This window comes from Paroedura picta, chromosome 5 (assembly GCF_049243985.1).
Source record: "Paroedura picta isolate Pp20150507F chromosome 5, Ppicta_v3.0, whole genome shotgun sequence".
In the NCBI taxonomy this organism is placed as follows: Eukaryota; Metazoa; Chordata; class Lepidosauria; order Squamata; family Gekkonidae; genus Paroedura; species Paroedura picta.
The window spans coordinates 98593106-98616189 of NC_135373.1; the positions used below are offsets into that span (position 1 = coordinate 98593106).

The 23084-nt window shown below is 45.9% G+C and overlaps 1 protein-coding gene across 1 annotated transcript; it reads left to right on the forward strand.

Moving 5' to 3' along the window:
- The first annotated feature begins 362 nt into the window (after positions 1-362).
- PMM1 (phosphomannomutase 1) lies at positions 363-22101 on the forward strand. The gene is made up of 8 exons (XM_077339363.1): positions 363-866; positions 7702-7819; positions 10796-10872; positions 11141-11232; positions 15054-15153; positions 15579-15654; positions 16820-16935; positions 18518-22101. Exons 1-8 carry the CDS (start codon positions 792-794, stop codon positions 18638-18640), a joined length of 777 nt encoding a protein of 258 aa, XP_077195478.1. The 5' UTR covers positions 363-791; the 3' UTR covers positions 18641-22101.
- The last annotated feature ends 983 nt before the right edge of the window (positions 22102-23084 follow it).

The window sequence follows — 23084 nt, forward strand, 5'->3', positions numbered from 1 at the left end:
TTGGCAGCAAACCCCCAAACCAATGGCCGCGTTGAGGAAGGGCGCTTTGGCCCTCGGCAGCCTGGCGATCTTGCTGGGTCTCGCAGGGAGCCCTGACTGGAATCCCGCGCTTCCAGGCGTCGCCGCCACTGCAGCCACTTCTGCGGCCAGGCAGCCATTCAGAGGCCGCGCTAGTCTCCACTGGGGCCCCAAGCGCGGCCGCCTCGTCCATCGGGCGGGTGGTGAAGTCTCTTTCCCGCTCCCGCCCCCCGGCCGAGCGCTCCCTCCAGGCGGGATGTCTCCCCGAGCCCCCCTTCCGAAGCTCCACAGCGGCCGGCCGGAAGCGGAGTACTGCTGCGGCGGCGTCCGTTGCTCCGGCGAGCCGCGGGGCTTTGGGTTGCCTCTCCCGGGGAGGCGCCTCTGCAGCGGTCCTCGCCTCCCCCTGGGCGCCACTTCCTTCCAGGCGGCGGCCGCGCGCTGAGCCGGGCCACCTGCCCACGTGGGCGCGCGCCCTTGCAGCGCCCTGCCAAGGCGGCTCTCCGGCGGCAGAAGCCCGCGCAAAGGCTGCCCGCAACGAGTGCGGACAGACGGACGGATTGCGGCGGCCCAAAGCAGCCCGGCCGGGTCCCGCCGCCGCCCGGCGTGTACGTGTTGCCAGTCGGCTTTGCTCGAGCCACGTGAGCGGCCCTGGGCGCGGCGATTGGCTCGGCGGCGGCCGACGCCTCCCTGCTGTCCCGCCGCCCGCCTGCTTGTCCCCGCCGCCGAAGCACCAGCCGGAGCAGTGGCGGCGGGGCAGGGCGGGGGGGCCTGCGATGGCCGGGGCCCGGGATCGGGAGCGCGTCCTCTGCCTTTTCGACGTGGACGGGACCCTCACCGCGCCTCGCCAGGTACAGCCTTCCCCTTCGGGCCCCTGCCCGGGCGGCGCCCTTCCCTGCCGGAATGAATGGAGCCCGGCGGCTTCGCTGCCCTTCCGCCTCGCCCGGCGCTGCCATCGCGCTCGGAGGCTCCGCCGAAGGAGCTGCTGCCCGCAACGCTGTTGCTTGGCCCCCTCCCAGCGGGCGCTGCCGGAGCCGAGAGGTCGAGGAGGGGGCGGGGGGGGGGGGTTCTCGGTCCGGCCATAGCCGAGCACGGGCTTGTCGGATCTGCCCCAGCCCAGCCAGTCCGGCTCAGGATCCATTCATGGCCAGGGTCCGGGAACCCGGTAAGCCGGGGGGGGGGTCTCTCTCTCTCCCCCAGCCACTTTCTACTCCATGAAGTGCCAGTCACCATTCAGAGTAGCCAGGTCCTCCGTGAACCTGGGCGATCCTTTTCAAAGAAGGCTCTGCTAGGGCTTGCCACATCTTGTGAAAGTCAGTTCTGCAAGAGACCTACGAACTCATTCCCGTGGTGGGTCTGTCCTGAACCTGTTGCCAACCAGTTTCCTTAAGTAAAGCTATTGTGAGCCTTGAGCCATTTGGTCTTGGCATATCAGCTGTGGAGGGAAGTGCCATTAAGTCAGGGTTTTAAGGCAAGAGGCAAACAGAAGAGGTTGGCGACTGCCTGCCTCTCTGTAGGAACCCTGGACTTCTTTGTGGGTTTCCCATACAAGTACTAGCCTGGACCAACCCTACTTAGCATCCCAGATCTGATAAGATCAGGCTGACTCTGTGATATGACTTCCCAGTTTCAGGCTAGGGGGGGAGGGATCGGTCCGGGAACCAGTTTATACTAGTTATGCTGATAAAATATAAATTGGCCCCCTTTTTCCACCTTCTCTTGCCTCCTTGCCCCTTGCCAGTTTGGTGTAGTGGTTAGAAGTAGGGACTTCTAATCTGGCAAGCCAGGTTCAATTCCGCACTCCCCCACATGCAGCCAGCTGGGTGACCTTGGGCTCCCCACGGCGCTGATAAAACTGTTCTGACCAAGCAGTGATATCAGGGCTCTCTCAGCAGGGTGTCTGTTGTGGGGAGAGGAAAGGAAAGGCAAATGTAGGCTGCTTTGATACTTCTTGGGTAGGGTAGATATAAATACACCTGGTAACCAAAACAATATCAGCAACATGTTAGCCTGTCCAAGTGGAACTATGTTTACTTCCTTGTTCTATAAAACAAGGGGTTGTCAAACCTTTTACTCCCAGAGAGCCCTTTCTTCATCACCTTGTCAAGAGTCAAGTGGCACTTTAAAAACAAATAAAATTTACTCAAATTTTTGTGAGTTTTGTACCATAAACTATCATATTGGTTATATGGAAAACAGAAAGAGAAGGGAGATAGTTAGTACAAGATCCAATACAAAGAGTAATCTGTTCATTCACAAAGAATGTGCAACATTCCCAGCTTTTATTAGATCAGGGATTCCTGGGGTTACGCACCCTTTCCCAGAAGTTCAGAGGGCCGCAGACATCACTGGAGTCCACTCCCCCCTCTAGCTCTGCTGGCTTAGTCTCTTTCTCCATAATGGAAATAGTAAATGATTGATGAGCTGGCTAGCTCTCGCTTCTTACTCCCATGCCCACTTCTCTGAATGGGCAACTCACCATTTCCCAGGCTCCTCAAAGCCTCAAAAACATTTCAGGGGCTCTTCCATGGTCAAAAGGTTGGAAAAGGCTGTATTAGATGGACAAAATGTAAAACAGTATAGGATGGGGTCATCTGACATCTGTGGAGCTCTTGCACATTGCAGAGGATCCTAGAGCATGCTCAGTTGCACTAGGCAAGCCAGTTGGGCCACATTGTCACTCCATATGACGTATAATCTAGAAGACATCCAGTCTTCAACCAACACATTATAGAAAAAGATGAGGTGTGGTGGGGACACATCTCTGTGTGCCCACACTTGCTGAAATGTCAGGCAGTACTAGGGACAGGGCCTTTTTTTCTCAGGCACCCTACCTATGGAACTCTGGCTTTCCATCTTTTTGCTTCTTTTCAAAGTACTAGATGAAGACGTGCTTATTTTCCAGGATGTTTGAGAGAAAAGGGGTGGGGTGGGGGTTGTCTAGAGATGTGTGCAGGATCCAGCGCCTTTTCTCTGCTTATAGGGTAAGCTCTGTTTCCCCTGCCTTTGCTCCTCTAAGAACCTAAATTCATTGCTGATTTTCATCCCATGCCTCACACTTAACATCTAAGTAAATATTTATTTGGTGCTTGTATTCTATCATGGCCTTCTAAAGTTTCATGTGGGAAAACTGACAACCAATGCAACACATTACAAAGATCACCATAGGTCCTGTCAACAGACACGCTCTGGATGTTCTGTACTTGGAGGTGGAACTTAATTCCCAAGCATGCTCAGTTCAGACTGGAACTGAAGGGAGAGGAGGGGTAAGCTTTCTCCTCTGTAGCACTATCCCAAACACAGTTGACTTTGGGCAGCCACTATTGGCCTGTCAGAGAAACGTATTTGTACTGTCAGGTTATGTATCAGTATCCCCAGTAGGACATATAGGGACCTCCTGGAGCCATTTCAAGTTGAGAAAACAAGGTTGGGGAGTCTTAAGCCTTTTCTCTTCACGTGTAACTGTCCAAATCCAAGTTAGGAATTAAGTTCAGAACACAGTACTGTCCAAGCATGTGTAGTTGGATGGGTCATGAGGATGACACATGGCCTTTGGAAGGCCACATATGCACATATTCCAGGAAATGGCAGGATGATGATGATGATGTTAGCCATTCAGTTGAGCCTCTTTTGGTGATCCTGTGGCACAACTGCCACCACGATTGTTGATCTTGCACCACTTTCCTTAGTTGTGTAATTTTCTGGCCAGTGTGCGTTTTGATCGTATCTAACCACCGTGTTCTTTGTCGGCCTTGTTTCTTTTTCCCACTGATCAATCCTAGCATAATTGCTTTCTCCATTGAGTTGGATTACATGATATGGCCAAAGTTAGTGAGCAGGAGTTTTGTGATTTTGCGTATCAGTGATATATTAGTCTTTCCTTTTTTGTGACTTTTGCTACCCATGGAACCTGCAGAAGCCTTCTCCGACACCAGATTTCAAACAAATCGATTCTTGTCTGATTTTTTCATTGTCCAACTTTCACAGCCATAAGTGGCTATTGGAAATATGATAGATCTAGCTAATCTACATTTGATAATCAGGCTTATGTCTTTACTTTTCCATGTTCAGTTCAAGCTCTTCATTGCTGAGCAACCCAGATCAATCTGATGTTTTATTTCCATACAGCAATCGCCAGTCTCATCAATTTGTGATTCAAGAAAAATGACTTCTTGAACACATCAGTTGTTATTGTGACAGGTCTGTTTTTTGCAGTGATTCTTTTTGTCTTTTTAGTGCTTAAGGAAAGGCCACATTTCTTGCTTACTTCATTGACCTTTGTAATCAGCTGTAGTTTATGACAGGAAGGTAGTATCATCAGCATACGGAAGATTGTTTATATTCCTTCCTCCAATCTTAATTCCAGAGTTTGATTTTTTGAGTTCAGTCTCTCATAATGATCTCAGCATACAAGCTAAACAGGAAGGAGGAAAGAATACATCCTTGGCGCACTCCTTTCTATATTTTGAACCAGTCAGTGTCACCAAATGGTGTATGTACAATGGCTTCTTGGTTTGCATAGATATAAATTTATTAAATAAATAATATAGACATATCTCAACAGTGAATGCCTTTACTTTAAAGTTAATCCTCCTTGTCCATGAAGACCATTAACTCGGTGCTATAGGAAGAGATGAGAGAAGTATTTGAAAGACTGACTGTATATGAGCCCGTTCAGTACTTTGCTTCCTTGTGTATTAGAAGGCAAGATCAGCAAGAAATAAAAGAATTCCCCATGCCAAAGGGGCAGCAGAGAAGGTGGATTCAGTTCTGTAGATGATCTTGTCAAACAACTTTTATCTTGAGATGATTAAACAAGAATCCCAGGGAAGTGGATGTAAACAGGAGGAAGAGGGGAATAAGAAGATAGATTAAAATCTTCTGACTCACTTCCCACAATACAACATCCCAGGGTAAAGACTTCTCAGCCACTAAGGAAAAAGCTGGGGGGATCATTGGGAAATTACTGCAGAGAGTTTCTCAATAATAGTCATAAGCAGTGTGGACAAAGCATTAGAAGACCACTAATTAGTGTACTGATGATATTTGAGTGGAACAGCAACCCTTCTTTGGAGACACACATGCCCTTTTTGGATATGCATGCAGTACAAAGCCTGAGACCCTGACCTGGATAGCCAAGGCTAACCTGATCTTAGCAGATTTTAGAGCTAAGCAGGGTCAGCCCTGGTTAATATTTGGATGAGAAACCACCCAGGAAGTCCAGGCAGGCAATAGCAAACCACTTCTGAACTTCTCTTGCTGTGAAAATCCTACTGGGCCATGGTAAGTTGGCTAAGATTTTATAGTTTCTACCACCGCCAAGATGCTTGATCTTGGTTATTACCATTCGCACCCTTCACTTCCCAACCCCCAACAACTGAAATATCAGTTCACAGAAATCCCAGGGGAATGGGGGGGGGGAGAAAAGAACTGTCATTCCTTATAGCCCCCTTCAGAACAGACGTGGGTAGAAATTTTAATGGGTTGACAGGGTAATGGGCATACTTCCCTCCGGCATTGTGTCTGCTCTCTAGAGCTCTTGGATGCTATCCAAGTTACAAGCAATGGCAGCAGACCCAAATAATTATATGCGAGCCTCTCACAGCTAAAGTGAAAAGGAGTAAAATTAAAAATACTGAAAAGGGATATACTTTGGGGGAGTCTGATGTTATTATTTAAAAGAATGCATATGTCATCTCATATGCTTGAGGTGACTTGCAAACATCAAAGGTAACCATAAAAAATACAGCAGCACAAAAACCACAGCAATTGCCAAAATGATAATTAGAAACTCATAAACTCAGATACTAACTACAGAATCCAAAAAAAAGAGGAATATGGCAGCAAAGCCAAAAGTTGGCTAAAATAACATGATCTTGCATTACCTTTGACATGTGGCCATGGGAGGGTCTCTTTGGCCGTGTTCTGGGAAATTAGTTCACAGGATGGGTGCTACCACTGAAAAGGCACTGATTTTATGGAAACCAAACATACAGTCTGAAAAGAAGTCACCTTTAGAAGAAGAGACTGCATTGACTTAAGACCTTTCTATAGGGAGTGGCAGATTTTTAAATACACAGGCTCTTGAAGTGCACCAAGAAACGGGAGCTATCCAGTGCAGGTTTTATAAAACTTAAGCAATATGCAAATGCTGTCCAATAACAGTCAGAAGTCTATCAAATATGACAGGATGTTGCAGGATGAAAAAGGACGTATTGCCTTCCCCATTCCAGCCCCTAGCCCCCCTCCCCAGCATTAGGCTCATTTACAATATTTATGGAGCAGGATTTTGGGGAGACACAGTATACATAAAAGCAGGTAGAAGGGGTTAAATTCAGCACTCACTTTCCAGACACACCACCACTGCACACAGCAGCACCACAGGGAGCAGTGTGTGCAGCCCATGGTGAGTGAGCCCCCCAGCGGCAGGAAACAGGCAGTGTGTCTTCAGGTTTAGCCCAGCCGTGCCAGAATCCCAGGGTGGCAGCAGCAACTTGACAGGGCAGCCTTGCAGAGGTGGGGTAGCAGCTGCATGGGGCAGGTGGGAGGGTGGTGCTGCTGGCTCCTCCCCCTGAGCTGAGGGCGCCCCTTCCCACCTATACAGTCTGAATGGCCAGGTGGATATGCTATGCTAGCAGGACCCAGATTTCTGGAAGTTGTCATCCACACAGCTGCTACTGCTTCTGTGGCAGTGAAGGGAGGCTGCTCACAGGCTGGCCTGGTGCCTGGGGTGAGGCTGCTGAGCCAATGGGTGCTGCTGCTGGCCTTCTGCTGTAACCAGCCAGCCAGCCAGCCCTTGCTAGTGGGGAGGGTTTGGCTTTGCCTTCAGTGGTGGGCCTGAGGAGGGAACTGTGTGTGGTGTTGCTTGGCGGGTCCTTCTCCGGGAGTCTTCCTTGTGCCCCACCAGAGAGCAAGAATGGGCTGCTTGCTGCACTGTCGGGTCCCGCTGGAAATGTGCCTTCCACACAAGCAGGAAAGCAGCAGCGGAGGGAGAAAGACTGCGGCTTTCCCACTTGAGAGGCCCAAAGGGGGGCTTCCTGAGATTTTCTGTCTGTAGTAGTTCCCCGCCTCCCCATCAGTCTCCTGTGCCTGCTTTGAGCCAGAACACAGCACTTTTCTGGGCCAAGGCATTGTGAGGCAGCTGGAGAATCCTTGGCAGAAAACTCTGGCTGCACTTGGCCAGTTGCCCTAGGAGCCCTGTGGGGGGAAGGAGGGGGAAAGAGGAGACACTCAGGCATTTACACCCCCCACCCCCATGATGTTTATGCAAGATTCACATCCTCGTAACATTATTTATTTCTCCCTTCCTCTTGATGGGTCTGTTACTGTTATAGGATGCTGATTGTTCATCCATGTCTTGATAACGGCTTTGGGCTTAGAGAGGATAGACTCCCTGCCCAGTGCCTTTCCCTCCGCAGTCCTTATTGGTCGTACCAGAGCCACAGGTGGAGACTCATTGCATCTTTTGCATTTTGTCACTTTCTCTGCCTCACTCTGTAAGGTTTCTTTTGTACATCTATTGCTGTAGCCCTACAAACTTCATTTAGCCATAGTGAATTTGTTAATCTTTAAGACAACACTTGATTGGAAGGGGATCAAATGTCAAGATGTGAGTAGCTTGATAAGCTTTCTGTTACAATGGATGTTTCTAAATACTTGAGTGTCTTTCACATTTTTTTCTTTCAGAAAATTGAGCCTGGAGTGGCCGAGTTCCTGGAAGAGTTGCGTAAGAGAGTGATGACGGGTGTGGTAGGAGGCTCTGACTACACCAAGATTGCGGAACAGCTGGGAGAAGGGGACGAAGGTGAGAAAGGCACCTCCATTTCTGTTCTTTTGACCCGTTTGTTTGCTAGATGCAAACTGACAAATACCTTGCAAATTAAAAATCACAGGTTGCCTGCTGGTGAGCTGTGGTGACAATTCAGACATGCAGGGAAAATGTGTGGTACTGTCCTTCTGGCACTGCACCATTTCAGACTGCAGGGGAGGAAATCACATGCTGGAGTGCGCCATCATTCAGTGTTCCTTCCCCACAGATAGTTAACGTGTCAGTGAGAGGGTTTTTAGTTTAACCTTTGGCCTGATGTCTCATGTTCAAGGAGCTATTTTTGTTTGTTTTTCATGTGCAGAAAACTTGTGATCCCCACCTGCAGTCTGAAGTGGTACAATCCAGAAAGGGCTGTACCACATGCTATTTGTGCATCTTGGAATCAACCCTAAGAAAGGTTTGTATGCAGGCCACACTGTTCACCTGCCATTGTAATGTCATCTCAGGCCCTGTGATCATAAATGAAAGTGCAAAACTCTTAATTATTTCTGTACACTCGTTATCATTCCTGTGGCCTAGGGAAGTGAGATAATAGAACTTTCTCCAACCTTTGAGAGTCTGTTCTTTACTCCCAGAATACTGGCACAAAAACTTACACGGAAGACAAATATTTGCCTATTCAGTTTGAGTCCTCAAAGTAGGGTACAGGTGCTAAGGAGAGTCCATCCCTCCATGTCAGGAGGGATGCAGAAGATCTCAGGTTAAGTCCCCAGCATCTTGAGTTAAAAGAGACATAGGTTGTCTGAGACCCTGAAGAGTCATTGCCAAGCAAGGTTAGACAATCCTGGGCTAGATGGAACAATTCATTCATGATGTCATCACCTTTTCTGTCCTGATTCCTATTTCTGTGAGGGCAGGGTCATAGCACAACACAGGGAAAAGACGAAGGAATCAGGAAAAGTAAACGAAAAGATACTGGTAAGGATAGCAGGGGAAATAAGAACACATATAAACACAGTGCTAGGGATGTGCACAGAAAAAAATTAGCTATTTTTCAGATGTAGGTTGAATTGATCCAGCTGAATCATCAGTTTGGAGATTCAGAAATTCAGGTTTGACGAAATCGATTTGGTGCCATTGTAACCTATGGCACCATTAAAGTTCATGGGACATTTTATTATTTATGTGGCATATGTGTGTTTGAGGTACAGACACCAAATTTGCAGCATACCTGCAGGAGCCACTCCTCAAGAGAACCCCACTTAAAGCCCTTATTACTGTGCTGACCTTTCTAGAGGGAGTGGTAGATTTTCAAATATGCAGGTTTTTGAAATGCACCAAGAAACAGGTAGGTATCCAGTTCAGCTATTATAAAACTTAAGCAACATGCAAATGCTATCTAATACCAGTCAGAAGTTTATCAAATATGGCAGGATGTAGCAGGATTAAAAAGAACATGTTTCCCCTATCCATTTGTAGCCAGGGATCATCCACCAGTGACTGCAACTGGCCAAAATCTAGGTTGGAAAAGCTTACTGTGCTTTTTCTCCATTCTGGTCCCTTCCACTAGGCTCCTCCCACCACCACCACCACCCCAAAAAAAAGTTTTGGGCTCATTTCCGATATTTGAGGTGCAGGAATTTGGGGGGACACAGCATAAAGAAAAGCAGGTGACAGTGGTCAAAAAATACAAGAACAGAGAATCTCTTTCTCCATAGGAAACAATGGGGGTTGGATGGGAGCACCCTATTTGGGTGCCTATAGAATTGGACTCCCTGGTACAATTTTTTTTGAAATTCGGGGGTTCTTTTGAGGAGAGGCTACACTGAAAATTTGGTGTCTCTACCTCAACCCGCAGACCACAGAATAGACGAAAAGGCCATAAATAAATTCTGTATTGCTAGGGCCAAGGGATCTGCAAGGTATGCAATGCATACAGGTTGGAAGGTGGCAGGGGAAGTGCATAAATCACGCTTTCTGTCTCATCTGCCAGTGTCTGATGGAAGCAAGAGAGCAGGGCCATTTCTCCTTATTCTCACTGCAGCCTCCCAGATTGCAGGATCCAACCCATTAAGTGCATCCAGGATACACCCCCCCCCCAGCAGAACTGCCTGCTCTATTCCTACTGTGAACAGTGAATCCTCTCTGACCTGCATTAAATATAACCAGGCTAGGGGATATCAGCACTCAGTCCAAACAGCAAAATCTATGAAGTTCATTCACAAACCCCATTTCCAGATTGCTCATGAAGCTGTACAGTGCCTCTGAACTCCTCATTAGACACCTGCATGACTTTGCAGAAGCAAAGCTGGATGGCCTGTGCCCCTAAAATCTACTCCATCCACTACTCTTAAATTATTTTGAAACCTTTCTTCTCAAGGAAGGATGCCATCTGATGAGAAGGATCTCACAGCTTGAGGAGGCATTGAATGAATTGCTGATTCAGCACTGGCCTGTTTATTGCTCTTAGGCTAGATAATCATTAACTGTTACTAAGACATCCATGGAGTAGCGAGGGGAGGAAAGCACCCATATCAAGAGCTATGATTGGGTACTGTTCAATTCTGATGCTACCTCTGCTTCATGACTTTGAGTTGCATAAAAATGGCACATTGACACTCATTCAATGAACTGGAGTCCACATAGAACTTCTGGAGACAAAAGTGTCAAAGTAAAGCCACAGAAGTGCTGAAATGATGGGAGAAAGATAAGAAGGGCTGTTTATTAATCAAGTCACTTCATGTCCCCATCTCGCTAGCCTACTAAAAGCAATAGTTAGCAAAGCTATTACATGTAAACCGCCCAGAATTGTAAAGAATGGAAGGTATAAAAATCCAAATAAATAAATACATAATAAAAAGGGATATGTTGTGCTATCCTAGCACATTTTGGTCCCTGGCTACCTGACTGACAGAAAAGGGTTACATTAAAATTTATTTCTGATTTTCATCTCTCTTCCCTCACTTTTCCCTCTCAACATCCCCTGTGTCCCTCCAAACTTCTTCCTCACAGTCATCAACAAGTTTGATTACGTCTTTGCAGAAAATGGTACTGTACAATACAAGAATGGACAACTAGTCTCCAAACAGGTAAGCCTAGCCTCCTTGAGTTCTACCACTCATGTTGAAAATTCTCTCCATCTACCTCCTTCCCCTCCCACCCACCCCTCCCAGAGAGAAAAGGCAACTAAACCATCCCTTACTGGGCTCCCCTGAGTCATCTATTAGGTTAACATAGACCAAAGCCCTCTGTCCTGTTGTTAACATTTTAATAGACTAGATAGATTTGGTAAATGAGCCCATCTAGGAATTGTATTTCATTGTGTCAGTGTGACTGACTTTTGACTCTGACCCACAGGCTATCCAGGACCACCTTGGGGAGGAACTTCTACAGGAACTGATCAACTTCTGTCTCAGCTACATAGCACTACTAAAGTTGCCCAAGAAACGGTAATCATCCTGCCTTATGTTTCTGCAGGCACATACCGTGTTTACAGTCTAGCTAATGCAACTATTTAGAATCAAAGAAGTATAAAGCTGGAAGAGATCCAGTGGATTATCTAGCCCAATTGCCAGCTACAAGTCAAGGAGAAGGAGTCCTATTTTCAAACAATACTCAGTGGAAGCTTGTCCGTATTTTTGTGAAAACCCATAAGAAAGGCAGTTGCGCAGATTTGAGGTGTTGTTTTTTATTATGTAACTGCCCTTGCAGCTGGGTAAAATGCTGAAAATAAATTCTTTGTTTCTGTAGTTTAAACCAGTGGTCCAGAAACCGGTATCGGTCCATCAATCAGTTGGTACCGGGCCGCAGCTCCTCCTCGTCCTCCTCCCTGGCTGTTGCCTCCGGGGCTGCCCTGCCACTCTGCCACTGGCTCACCTGTTGTGCTCTCCAGCGGCCGCCATGGCTGGGGCACCCCCTCAGCGTGGCAGCGGGAAGTCAGGGGTACCGGCGGGAAAGCAAGCGGAGCAGGGGCTCAGGCAGCGGCGACGTCCCTCAGCAAAAGACTACCCCCCCCCCCCGGGCCTCAGTAAAATTGTCAAGCGTTGACCCGTCCCCGGTGATAAAAAGGTTGGGGACCACTGGTTTAAACTCATTGCCCTGTTCTCAGAGGACAGAGGAAGGACTAATATCACTTCATCAGTTTTCCACAAGATCCTTCTAAATATTTGAAATTAGCATATTCCCCTCAGGCTAAACAATGTGAGTTTATTCAGTCATCTGGCATATTTAAGTAGTTAACTAGGTGCTGCTAGTTGAATGACAACAGTCCAGGATATGGAGCTGTTTTAAGTCAAAACTTGGGTCAGTAAGTAGGTAACAACAGGAAACTAGAGAAGACAGCACAGAGCCATTCTATTCAACATCTTCATGCACCCTCTAGGAGAGCTGGTCCAGAGCTATGGGCTGGGTTGCCATCAATATGCAGATGACACCCAGGTCTATCTCCTCATGGATGGCCACCCAGATTCTCCCTCAGATACATTTGCCTGATGTTTGGAAGCCATTGCTGGATGGTTAGAGCAGAGCCACCTGAAACTCAACACCTCCAAGACAGAGGTCCTGTGGTTGAGCAAGAAAGGAGCAGAAGCACATCTCCCCACCTTTGCAGGGGTGAAGCTTAACATCTTGCCCATGGCAAGGAATTTGGGGGTGATTCTGGATACTTCCCCATCAATGGAGGCACAGGTCATAGGGGTAGTGCACACAGCGTTTTAACATCTTTGCCAGACACGACTACTATTGCCCTACCTACCTCCGGACTGTTTGGCCACAGTGATCCATGCAATGGTCAACCCTAGATTGGACTTCTGTAACTTGCTCTATGCTGGCCTTCCCTTGTCCTTGACTTGGAAACTCCAGCTGGTGCAGAATGCAGCTGCTAGGGTCCTCACTGGTTCATCTTGGAGAACCAACACCAGCCTGTGCTGAGGCAGCTGCATTGGTTACCAGTCATGGCCCGGACCAAGTTCAAGGTCTTGATTTTGGCCTTTAAGGCCATCCACAGCTTGGGCCCTGTCTATCTGATGGACCACTTCTGTTTATGCTTCTTGACTCTGTGGGTACTAATCTGTTAGTAGTCCCTGGCCACAGAGAGATATGCCTGGCCTCAACCCGGGGCTTGTTGGTCCTGGCCCTGACCTGGTGGAATGAGCTCCTGGGAGAGTTGAAGGCCCTGACGGAGTTCTGCAGGGCCTATAAAATGGAGCTCTTCCACCAGGCCTTTGGTTGAGGCCAGGTCTGTTAAGATCAATGGGGCCCCCTCAGGCTATGCTACTCTATCCGACGAACCCCTTTGTGGATAATTGTGGGAAGGCTGAAGGATTTTTCTTTTCTACCATCTTGTGATTGTGGTTTTATAGTTTTGGGGTTTTTATGGGGTACCACAATGTAATCTACCTTGCTTCCAAGGAGGAAGGCGGACTGTCAATTGAATAAATAAATAAACAGATTTTGCCTGGGTTGCCTTGTGACAGCCATTGTTGTAATAGTAATGTTCTGATGGATAAGTTGAAGGACTGCAATCTGGATTTTCAGATAGTTAGGTGGATAGGGAATTGGTTAGAGAACCGCACTCAAAGAGTTGTTGTCAATGGTCTTTCATCAGACTGGAGAGAGGTGAGTAGCGGGGTACCTCAGGGCTCGGTGCTCGGCCCGGTACTTTTTAACATATTTATTAATGATCTAGATGAGGGGGTGGAGGGACTACTCATCAAGTTTGCAGATGACACCAAATTGGGAGGACTGGCAAATACTCCGGAAGATAGAGACAGAGTTCAACGAGATCTGAACACAATGGAAAAATGGGCAAATGAGAACAAGATGCAATTTAATAAAGATAAGTGTAAAGTTCTGCATCTGGGTCAGAAAAATGAAAAGCATGCATACTGGATGGGGGATACGCTTCTAGGTAGCAGAGTGTGTGAACGAGACCTTGGGGTACTTGTGGATTGTAAACTAAACATGAGCAGGCAGTGTGATGCAGCAGTAAAAAAGGCAAATGCCATTTTGGGCTGTATCAACAGAGGCATCACATCAAAATCACAAGATGTCATAGTCCCATTGTATACGGCACTGGTCAGACCACACCTGGAGTACTGTGTGCAGTTCTGGAGGCCTCACTTCAAGAAGGACGTAGATAAAATTGAAAGGGTACAGAGGAGAGCGACGAAGATGATCTGGGGCCAAGGGACCAAGCCCTATGAAGATAGGTTGAGGGACTTGGGAATGTTCAGCCTGGAGAAAAGGAGGTTGAGAGGGGACATGATAGCCCTCTTTAAGTATTTGAAAGGTTGTCACTTGGAGGAGGGCAGGATGCTGTTTCTGCTGGCTGCAGAGGAGAGGACACGCAGTAATGGGTTTAAACTTCAAGTACAACGATATAGGCTAGATATCAGGAAAAAGTTTTTCACAGTCAGAGTAGTTCAGCAGTGGAATAGGCTGCCTAAGGAGGTGGTGAGCTCCCCCTCACTGGAAGTCTTCAAGCAAAGGTTGGATACACACTTTTCTTGGATGCTTTAGGATGCTTAGGGCTAATCCTGCGTTGAGCAGGGGGTTGGACTAGATGGCCTGTATGGCCCCTTCCAACTCTATGATTCTATGATTCTATGAATAGTAATGCTGATGAAGAGTGCCATTAATATATTGTACATCAAATATTTCAGTGCCTATAATATTTGTTTTTATTACTAATGGAGTATCCTTACATGGAAATTCTTATTTCATAATAATTCATTACAAGAAAGTGGCTTGGATCCTACCTAAAACTTCTGTGGATGGAATGTCACTTCCCTGCCCCCCCTACTGTGACCCATATTTCCTGATACATTGCTCATGCAGGAAAGGGGGGCCACAGGAATAACTTGGAGGGAGAGAACTGGCACAAACAAACTAACCTCCTGTCCATAGAACTTTTAGTCAGGATACAAGCCATATTCTGAACTGATGTCCCATGTTGATAACTGTCTGGTTAGCAATCATCAGGCATCAGCATAAACTCCTTTCTCCTGTATTTTATCCACATCAGGCCCACACATACCCAAAGATTAAATTCCTAGCATGGAACTAGCAATATACATCTCATTGTTTGGACCTGCTGGGGAAGACCAGAAAAGAATATAATACGTAGTTAACTATCTGGTGTTGCTTCATTGCTGGAAGATTCTGCCTGACTTCGTATTAAAAAAAACCTTGAATGTACAGTAGACCTATCCTGTCTTACAGTCACGTACTAAAGTCTCCTTTTCTCTCCTCTTCTCTAAAACATGCAAAGGGGGACTTTCATTGAATTCCGCAGCGGAATGTTGAACGTATCTCCTATTGGCCGAAGCTGCACCATAGAGGAGCGAATAGAGTTTTCAGAGCTGGACAAGGTAAATAATTCTCATTAGTCCTAGAATGGACAGGAAGTACCCTCTAAATCAGTGGCACACAGAAGCCTATGAATCCTAGGATTTTCATATCCAAATTTTCAGCCTTGTGTGGTTAATATGAAGATGATATAGAGGAAGACAACATATATAACTCATAAAGGCCTTTATGTATCTTGCACAAGCCTATTTTTTGTGGATGCCCAATTCTTTTTCTTTTGTTTTTGTGCAACGTCTTGGCATACTGTTGCTTAGGTAGTTTTATGAAAGAAGGGCTCAAAACTGGAAGATTAAACTGAGAATCTCTTTCAAAATTTTGTAGGATATATACGCAAAACATGGGGAAAAGTCAAATGCAACAGGGCTCGAATTATTTGAAGTAACCCATTCTTGCTCTTTGTTCTCCCCTGACTGGCTTTCCTTTGCAGAAAGAGAGGATCCGAGAGAAGTTCGTAGCTGCCCTGCAGAGGGAGTTTGCTGGCAAGGGCCTGAGGTTTTCTAGAGGTGAATATGTACCTTCTCATAGCTCAGTGTATTTTCCTTGGGGTCTTGGAACAGCAAATTGTCAAGCATTGTTCCCCTTTTAAAGGCAGATCAGTGCTTTGCTTGGTAGATTGAAAAGAGTTTTCCCCAGCATGGTCCCTTTCAGTACTGAATATATTTCCCATTGTATTCTTATGCTCTAAACACATTTGCTCAGATACAAGTCTCATTAAATTCTAAGGAAGTTGTCTTAAGTATTGTTGTTTCAGCGAAGGATCTCTGTCTCTTGAGTAATGGATAGGATAATAACGTGGTCTATAGCTAGATGTGCTTTGTCTGAGACCCCAGTTGCTTGGGCCATTGTATAGCAGCAGCTAACACATGACATTAGATTCGACAGTGCCAGCAGCAGCAGGAGAGGTAACCTCCCTCCCTTTTGGGCAGGTGACTCCTCTGTGGGTGCTGAAACAACAGCTGCAGGGCTGAAAATAACATACACATCTTACCAGTACTCTCTCTTTCAGAGGGTTCAAAGCTAAACATGGGTGGGTAACTGGCCGCCTTCTCACCAGTACTCCCTACTATCCCATACTGGTTTACTTCCATCCTGATCAGCAGCCATTGGTGGTGCACCCACCAGCCTGCCAGACAAATGTATCTGAAATAGAGGTGCACTATTGCAAAAATGACACCACAGTCTGGAAAACAGCAACCATCTTATCTGTGCTCAGTAATCTGGCCAGATATCAGAGGGACTTTCTGAAACACCTGCTTTTTCATCTGCCCTTCCAGCAAAGAGAAGCTCCTTTCCTTGTCCAATTGCACTGAAAGGGCTAGAACATGACCAAGCAGTACTTTTCCATTTAGAGGCACCTTCTCCTCATATAGTCTTCTGGAAAGTTAACAGGACCCTGTTCAGTCATGCTTACACTGGCTACTTGACGTCTGTTTGTGCCTTCAGGTGATTGGGGCTTTGCTGACGCCTTTCCCACCCCATTGCCATGGAAACTGTAGCTATTGAATTAATGTGTTGGAGGGTCAGGCAGGCTTGCTGTAGTGGTGCGTGACTGTCTGTAGTGAGATGATTTATTCTGCACAGAGCCGCAATCCGCTTCACGCCAGGAGAATTGGGGGGGATGTGTTAATTTATAAGCTTTTGGCTTCAGCTCTTCCTTTCCCCTGGCAGGTGGCATGATTAGCTTTGACGTCTTCCCAGAGGGCTGGGATAAGCGCTATTGCCTCGATATCCTGGACGAGGAAAGATTTGATATCATACATTTCTTTGGGAATGAGACAACTCCTGTGAGTATCCTGTATTCAGGTCTGCTCTTTGACAACGCCAGGCACTGTATGGGACTGAGAAGGATAATATGTGTCATTCTTAGCTAGGTTGACCGACTCTTCTGAGTGTATACATGACTCTAAAACAGTGGTCCCCAACCTGCGGGCCGCGGCCCGGTGCCGGGCCCCGAAGGCCATGGCGTCGGGCCGCGGCTCCCTCTCCCTGCCCCCCCCCGCAGTAAAAAACTTCCCAGGCCGCAAGCTTGCGGCCCGGGAAGCTTCTTACTGCGGGAGGGCGGGGAGAGGGAATCAGGGCCTGGCCGTGTGGGCGCGGCCCACGGGTGCGGCCCGATGCGCGGGCGTGGCCCACGCGGTACGGCCCGGTGCGTAGGCGCGGCCCGCGCGGGCGCGGCCCGGTGCGTGGGCGTGGCCCGCGGGTGCGGCCCGTGCGCAGGCGTGGCTTGCGGGGGCGCGGCCCGATGAGCGGGCGCGGTCCGCGGGGGCGCGGTCCGATGCCCTGCCGGTCCCCAGCCTCAGAAAGGTTGGGGACCACTGCTCTAAAAGACAGGCCTTCAACAGAGTCAAACGATAGATTCAAATAGGTAGCTGTGTTGGTCTGAAATAGCACAATAAAATCAGAGCTTGCACTCGAAAGCCTTGAATAAATCTTTGTTGGTCTTAAAGGTGCTACTGGACTCTGATTTTATAGAGTCAAACGAGTCTTTTCTGATACGCTTGAAAGGCATTTCTGTGTTGAAAGCATACAATAAAGGGAGCTAGGACAGAAAAGACACTGCTGTTGATGTCTCATGGGTACATGAGGGCCCATCTGTATGAGGTGCGGTCGTTTTCTAGCCTTGCAACTGGTACACAGGACTTCCTGAAAACATATCTAGGCTACCACTGCCCTCTCATGGTGATAAAGAGAAGGTTAAGTTACAAGGGCACTAATTTGGTTGGACCAATAAAAGGCATTGTATGGATTTTGTTCCAGTTCTCTCCTGCCATTAATACCAATAGCTCAAAGGCATTTTGTCTGCCCATAGGCTTCAGTTCATCCTCTTGACATCAAATTGGAAACAAGAGAAATAGAAATCAGCCCTCCCCACTCCCCATGATATCACAATTACCACACAGCAGGAAGCACAGTTGTTCTCGTACCTGTTTTCATGTACATTGTAGTCATGCAGGTTATCCATGCTTATAATAATCTGTGTATGTGTGTAGGTTTTCCTTTCTGTAGAGAAGAACCTGAAAGGCAGTATTTGGATACCAGTGGGAGTGGCCAGGGAAGTGAATTAAATTAAAGCAAATGCAGGTTGTCTGTAACTCATTGCGCATTTTCCATCAAGGCTGCCATCCAGGTAATTCTGTAAGGGACTGGCGGTAAGACTTATCTATCTTCTGGAAAGACTTCTGGAAAGACTTTGGCTTACATCAAAAGCCTTCAAGTGCAATCTCCAGCTTCTCCAGTAAAAGGATCTTAAGTAACAGGAAAGTCTTCTCTCAGTCTGGAAAACAGCTACCAGTAGACTTAGACAAAACCTGGATGGCTTTCCTTAGTATAAGGTACCATCTTATTATGCTTTTATGTTATCTTTAGGGTGGGAATGATTATGAAATCTATGATGATCCCCGGACAGTAGGACACAGCATCCAGTCTCCTCACGATACTGTCCAGAGATGCCGGGAGATCTTCTTTCCAGAAGCAGTGAATGAATCTTGACTTGCAGGCTTTCTGCTGCTATCTTCATCACTCTAAGAAGACCTTCATTCACTTCATGAAAGCACCTTTTGGATCCTCTCAAGGCTTCTCTGAGCCCAAAGGTCAAAATGCACTTTGAAAACAGAGTGGCATGTCAAAGGATGATAGTTCTGAATCATTAGTAGCAGCACCTCTTGGAACTTGTAGAATCAAAATTTTGGTGCCCAATTATACCCCCCCCCAAAAAAAAAACAGGGTATACTTTTGTTCTTAAAGGGAAACACATGGTATTCTTGCTAAGGCCTATTGAGGTAAGACAATAATCAGGGCCTACCCTCCCTCCATGTTCTTACAAACTAATATATTTCTGAGATTAAGGTCTATAAAGATTAACTATTTTTTTAAAAGAAGGAGTCCTTAAGTTTTCAAACTTTGGGACTTGTTGCATATTTTCGTATAGCTTAATAGTCTAGATAGTCAGCAAAACTGGATTAAAACAATTAAATTTTAAATTTTAAATTTTAAATAAATAATGCATATTGTAAAGGAAGGCATGACCTTTCAAAATAAATAATGGCCCTGATAATGGCCTTTAGTTGAACATAAGAAGATATTTATTCCTGATCAGTTATGCCAGAATGAGGATGTGATATGCATTTATACAACCTCTTAAAAGCAACAAGAAGCCGTTCAGGGCACCCTTGCTACTGATAGAATGCAGATCTGATTTATACCCTTGATTCCTGACTTACCAAGCATCACATTTCCAGAATGGTGCTTGTCTACAGGGATCTCTCCAGCTGAACTGGAATGAGTCAAGAATGCTGCTATTTTTTTAAGCAAATCAAAAAATTTAAGTACTGGTACTTTAATTGAATCAAGTCTCAATAGGCCAATGAACCCCCTCATGGATGTAACAGTTTTAGACTGTAACAGAAAATAGGGAATGTTAAGAACTTGTAAAAAAAAAACACAGCCATTTGCATAACATATTTGGCACCACTATTTGAAAGATGTTGGTGTTAAAGGTAATTCAGGGATAGAACTGTATCCAGACACGCTAACATATTGATGACTCCAGGTGAACAAAATGGGATTAATGTATAGGTAAATGTTTACACAGTTACAACTTCTCATCTTTGCATCACCACTAAATGGTTAACCTGCGTTTTGGTAATGCAATTTGTTTCTAGCCTTGTCTGCACAGAAATATTAAATTCTGATTAGCTGAATTGTAATTAGACATTTCTAAGTGAGTAAACTTTAGTGGGTATATCCAAATTGTTGCAAACAATTTTATAAGAAGTCAATGTATAAACAAAGTGTGGAACAACATTTTTTAAATGTGAAAATAAGTCCCTTAGTATTGGTAATCACATATCCATCCAACCTTTCATTACTAGAATCATAGAATAATAGAGTTGGAAGGGACCTCCAGGGTCACCTAGTCCAACCCTCCTGCACTAGAAGAAGAAGAAGAGTTGGTTCTTATATGCCGCTTTTCCCTACCCGAAGGAGGCTCAAAGCGGCTTACAGTCGCCTTCCCATTCCTCTACGCCGGACACTCACAACCCTATTGCTCATCTACTGTAACCTGCCACCCCCTTGAATCTTCACAGAATCAGCCTATCCATCAGATGGCTATCTAGCCTCTGTTTAAAAATTTCCAATGATGGAGAATCCACCACCTCCCGAGGAAGTCTGTTCCACTGAGAAATCGCTCTGTCAGGAATTTTTTCCGGATGTTTAGTCGGAATTTCTTTCTAATCAATTTCATCCCATTAGTTCTGGTCCGTCCCTCTGCCTCTATATGGCAGCCTTTTAAATACTAATTGTAAAGAAACTGGGAGGGGCGGGGGGAGAGCAGCTGCTCTAACACAGCAAGGTGATTTTAAAGATATTACAATAAGAATTATAGTTAATTGCACAACCAACATTCTGTGTTGTTACCTCTCCTTGAATACTGTTCCAATAGGGTTATATACATTCCACATACTGTACTGCAGAAATGTTGGCAGACCTTAATATTTGACTTCTGCTTTTAGAAATTCCAGCTCCTGGTCTTAATGTCTGCATTTATCCCATGTCAAATTGCAGTCACCTTGTGGCAGCCTTGTAGGGCTTTCCAGGCAAGAGACATTCAGAGGTGGTTTATCATTGCTTGCTTTTGTGTGATGACCCTGAACCTACTTGGTAGGCTCCCATCTAAGTACTAACTGGAGCTAATGCTCAGCTTCTGAGATCTGACAAAACCAGGTTAGCCAGATCAGGGCTATGTCTGCATAACAGGTATTTTAAAAAGAATACTGCAGACCTTAACACCATAGAACTATATGTTGGGGTGATAATTCCCTTTATACTACACTGTCTATCCCCTAGAATTCATTACCTTCTCTCTGCTTGCTAGTAGCATGTTTGCACCTCTCTCATCATACTCCCACACTACTACTTCCAAAAATATCTCAGACTTCTTAAAACAAGATCGTTACCTACAATTCAAATAAATTATGCATTTATAGTTGGCCTTGATGTTTGGTTTGTGATGTGGCATATGCAAATGATTCATTCTTACCTAAATATTTCTGCTATTTCCTGTCTTCTTAAAGCAGATCCTGCTATATTTTCCATTGTCTTGAGAACACTTACATGCTTCACTGCCTGTAACATTTTCAATTACCTGGAAGCTAAGAATTTAGGCACTGTGAGGCTTTAAAGCAGGGGTAGTCAAAACTGCGGCCCCTCCAGATGTCCATGGACTACAATTCCCAGGAGCCCCTGCCAGCGTTTGCTGGCAGGGGCTCCTGGGAATTGTAGTCCATGGACATCTGGAGGGCCGCAGTTTGACTACCCCTGCTTTAAACTGTCATTTCTCCAGGTTACACAGTTCTGAAATTAGTGATCAGTGACCACTATCAGAAGAGTGTGTGGCACCAAGAGTGTGTTCATGCTGTTAGGGAGAGATGCTACATCTGCAGAAGCTGTGCAAGGCACCCTCCTATGAAATACACCAAAGCTGCCCTCCATTGCAGAGAAAACTGAGCTGGCTGCAGGACAATGGCAGAACTGCATGACCAAATGCTTGATACATCCTAGCACTCGCCACCTGTAATGCTTACTTGGGTACCATAAATAAGTGAATAGACACATGTAGGAAAGAAGAGGAGGAAGATCGCAATGATGGTGTAATATGTTGCCTCAGTTCCATTCCTGAATGTCTGGCTTATTCATAGCACTGCTGTTGCTTCCTTTTGAACAGGGTGATTGTTCAATGCAACGAGCCTCTTTTGCCTCCCCCAATATTTAGGTGGCATGCAGAAAGGTGTTGATCACCTTTAGAAGTATAAAGATGGCTGGATATCTATGGTGGATATGTATGTGAAAAACTGGTGCGTGTACTGAACATAAACTTTACAGCATTTTCTGTTTGCAAGCTTATGCTATTTAGCAGCAATATATTAAAATTAGACTTTTCTAATACTGAACCATGTTAATGCGAGGCTTCTGTAATGGTTGATCAATGTTCATGTGACCTGCCCAGAGGTAAATACATAGCTGGAAACAGTAGTTTGTTTCATTATTCTCACACGTTGGCATGTCTGTAGTGATAATATACGTGATCTAACAAATTTGCCTTGGAGCAGAACTGGGAAGCGTATTAAATGGATTCTAGCATATGGTTAAAAGACACATGGCACTGCAGCCTTGTTGAAGCTAAGCGGGTGTGGCCCTGGTCAGTGCCAGCAGAATGGGAAGACCTTCTGGGACATTTATATATCCCAGGAAGAAAGGCAGGATGTAAATACATTATCTGTTAATCAGACGTACCAGCCACCACCTCCTGCTTAGAATCCTGCCCTTGCATTAAGTGCAGCTGTCTGTGGCACTTCCACCTGTCTGGGCAGAGACTGCTCATGGGCATTACATTACTTAACATTCAAAGTATGCATATGTTTGAACCCAAAGGTCATATTAATGTACTGGTTAAGGAGGTAGAATTACCTGCAGTGCCATGTTGAATGTGCATTTGGTGGTGCCTGAGTGTGCCACTGTAAAATAGCCCTGATTCAAGACATGCATAGCAATAGGCTGGTTGGGTAGGGAGCCTAGAAAGTGAGGCACTGGACTCAAGACACCCACTTACCTTAAGATAAGAATCAAATGGCTTTGTCATACAATTTCATGCTATTAAAGTGGCAAGTGTAAGGGGGGCATTTACTGAGATATTTTGGGTAAATAGCCATACATGTCAGATCAGTGACCTATAAGATTAAAAACTCACAAGTAAAAGAGTGGTGAAGAAATTGTACCAAGGACTTTAGAAAGCTTTTACCCTTTGGATGTTAATCAAAGATCTGGTATAGTATTGATGAGCTACCTGTAAAGGATTGGTGACTTGCATTAGGCCACAGTAGGCCATTTTGCCCACATGGCTAGCACCCTAATATCTTGTGTTTATAGTAAACAC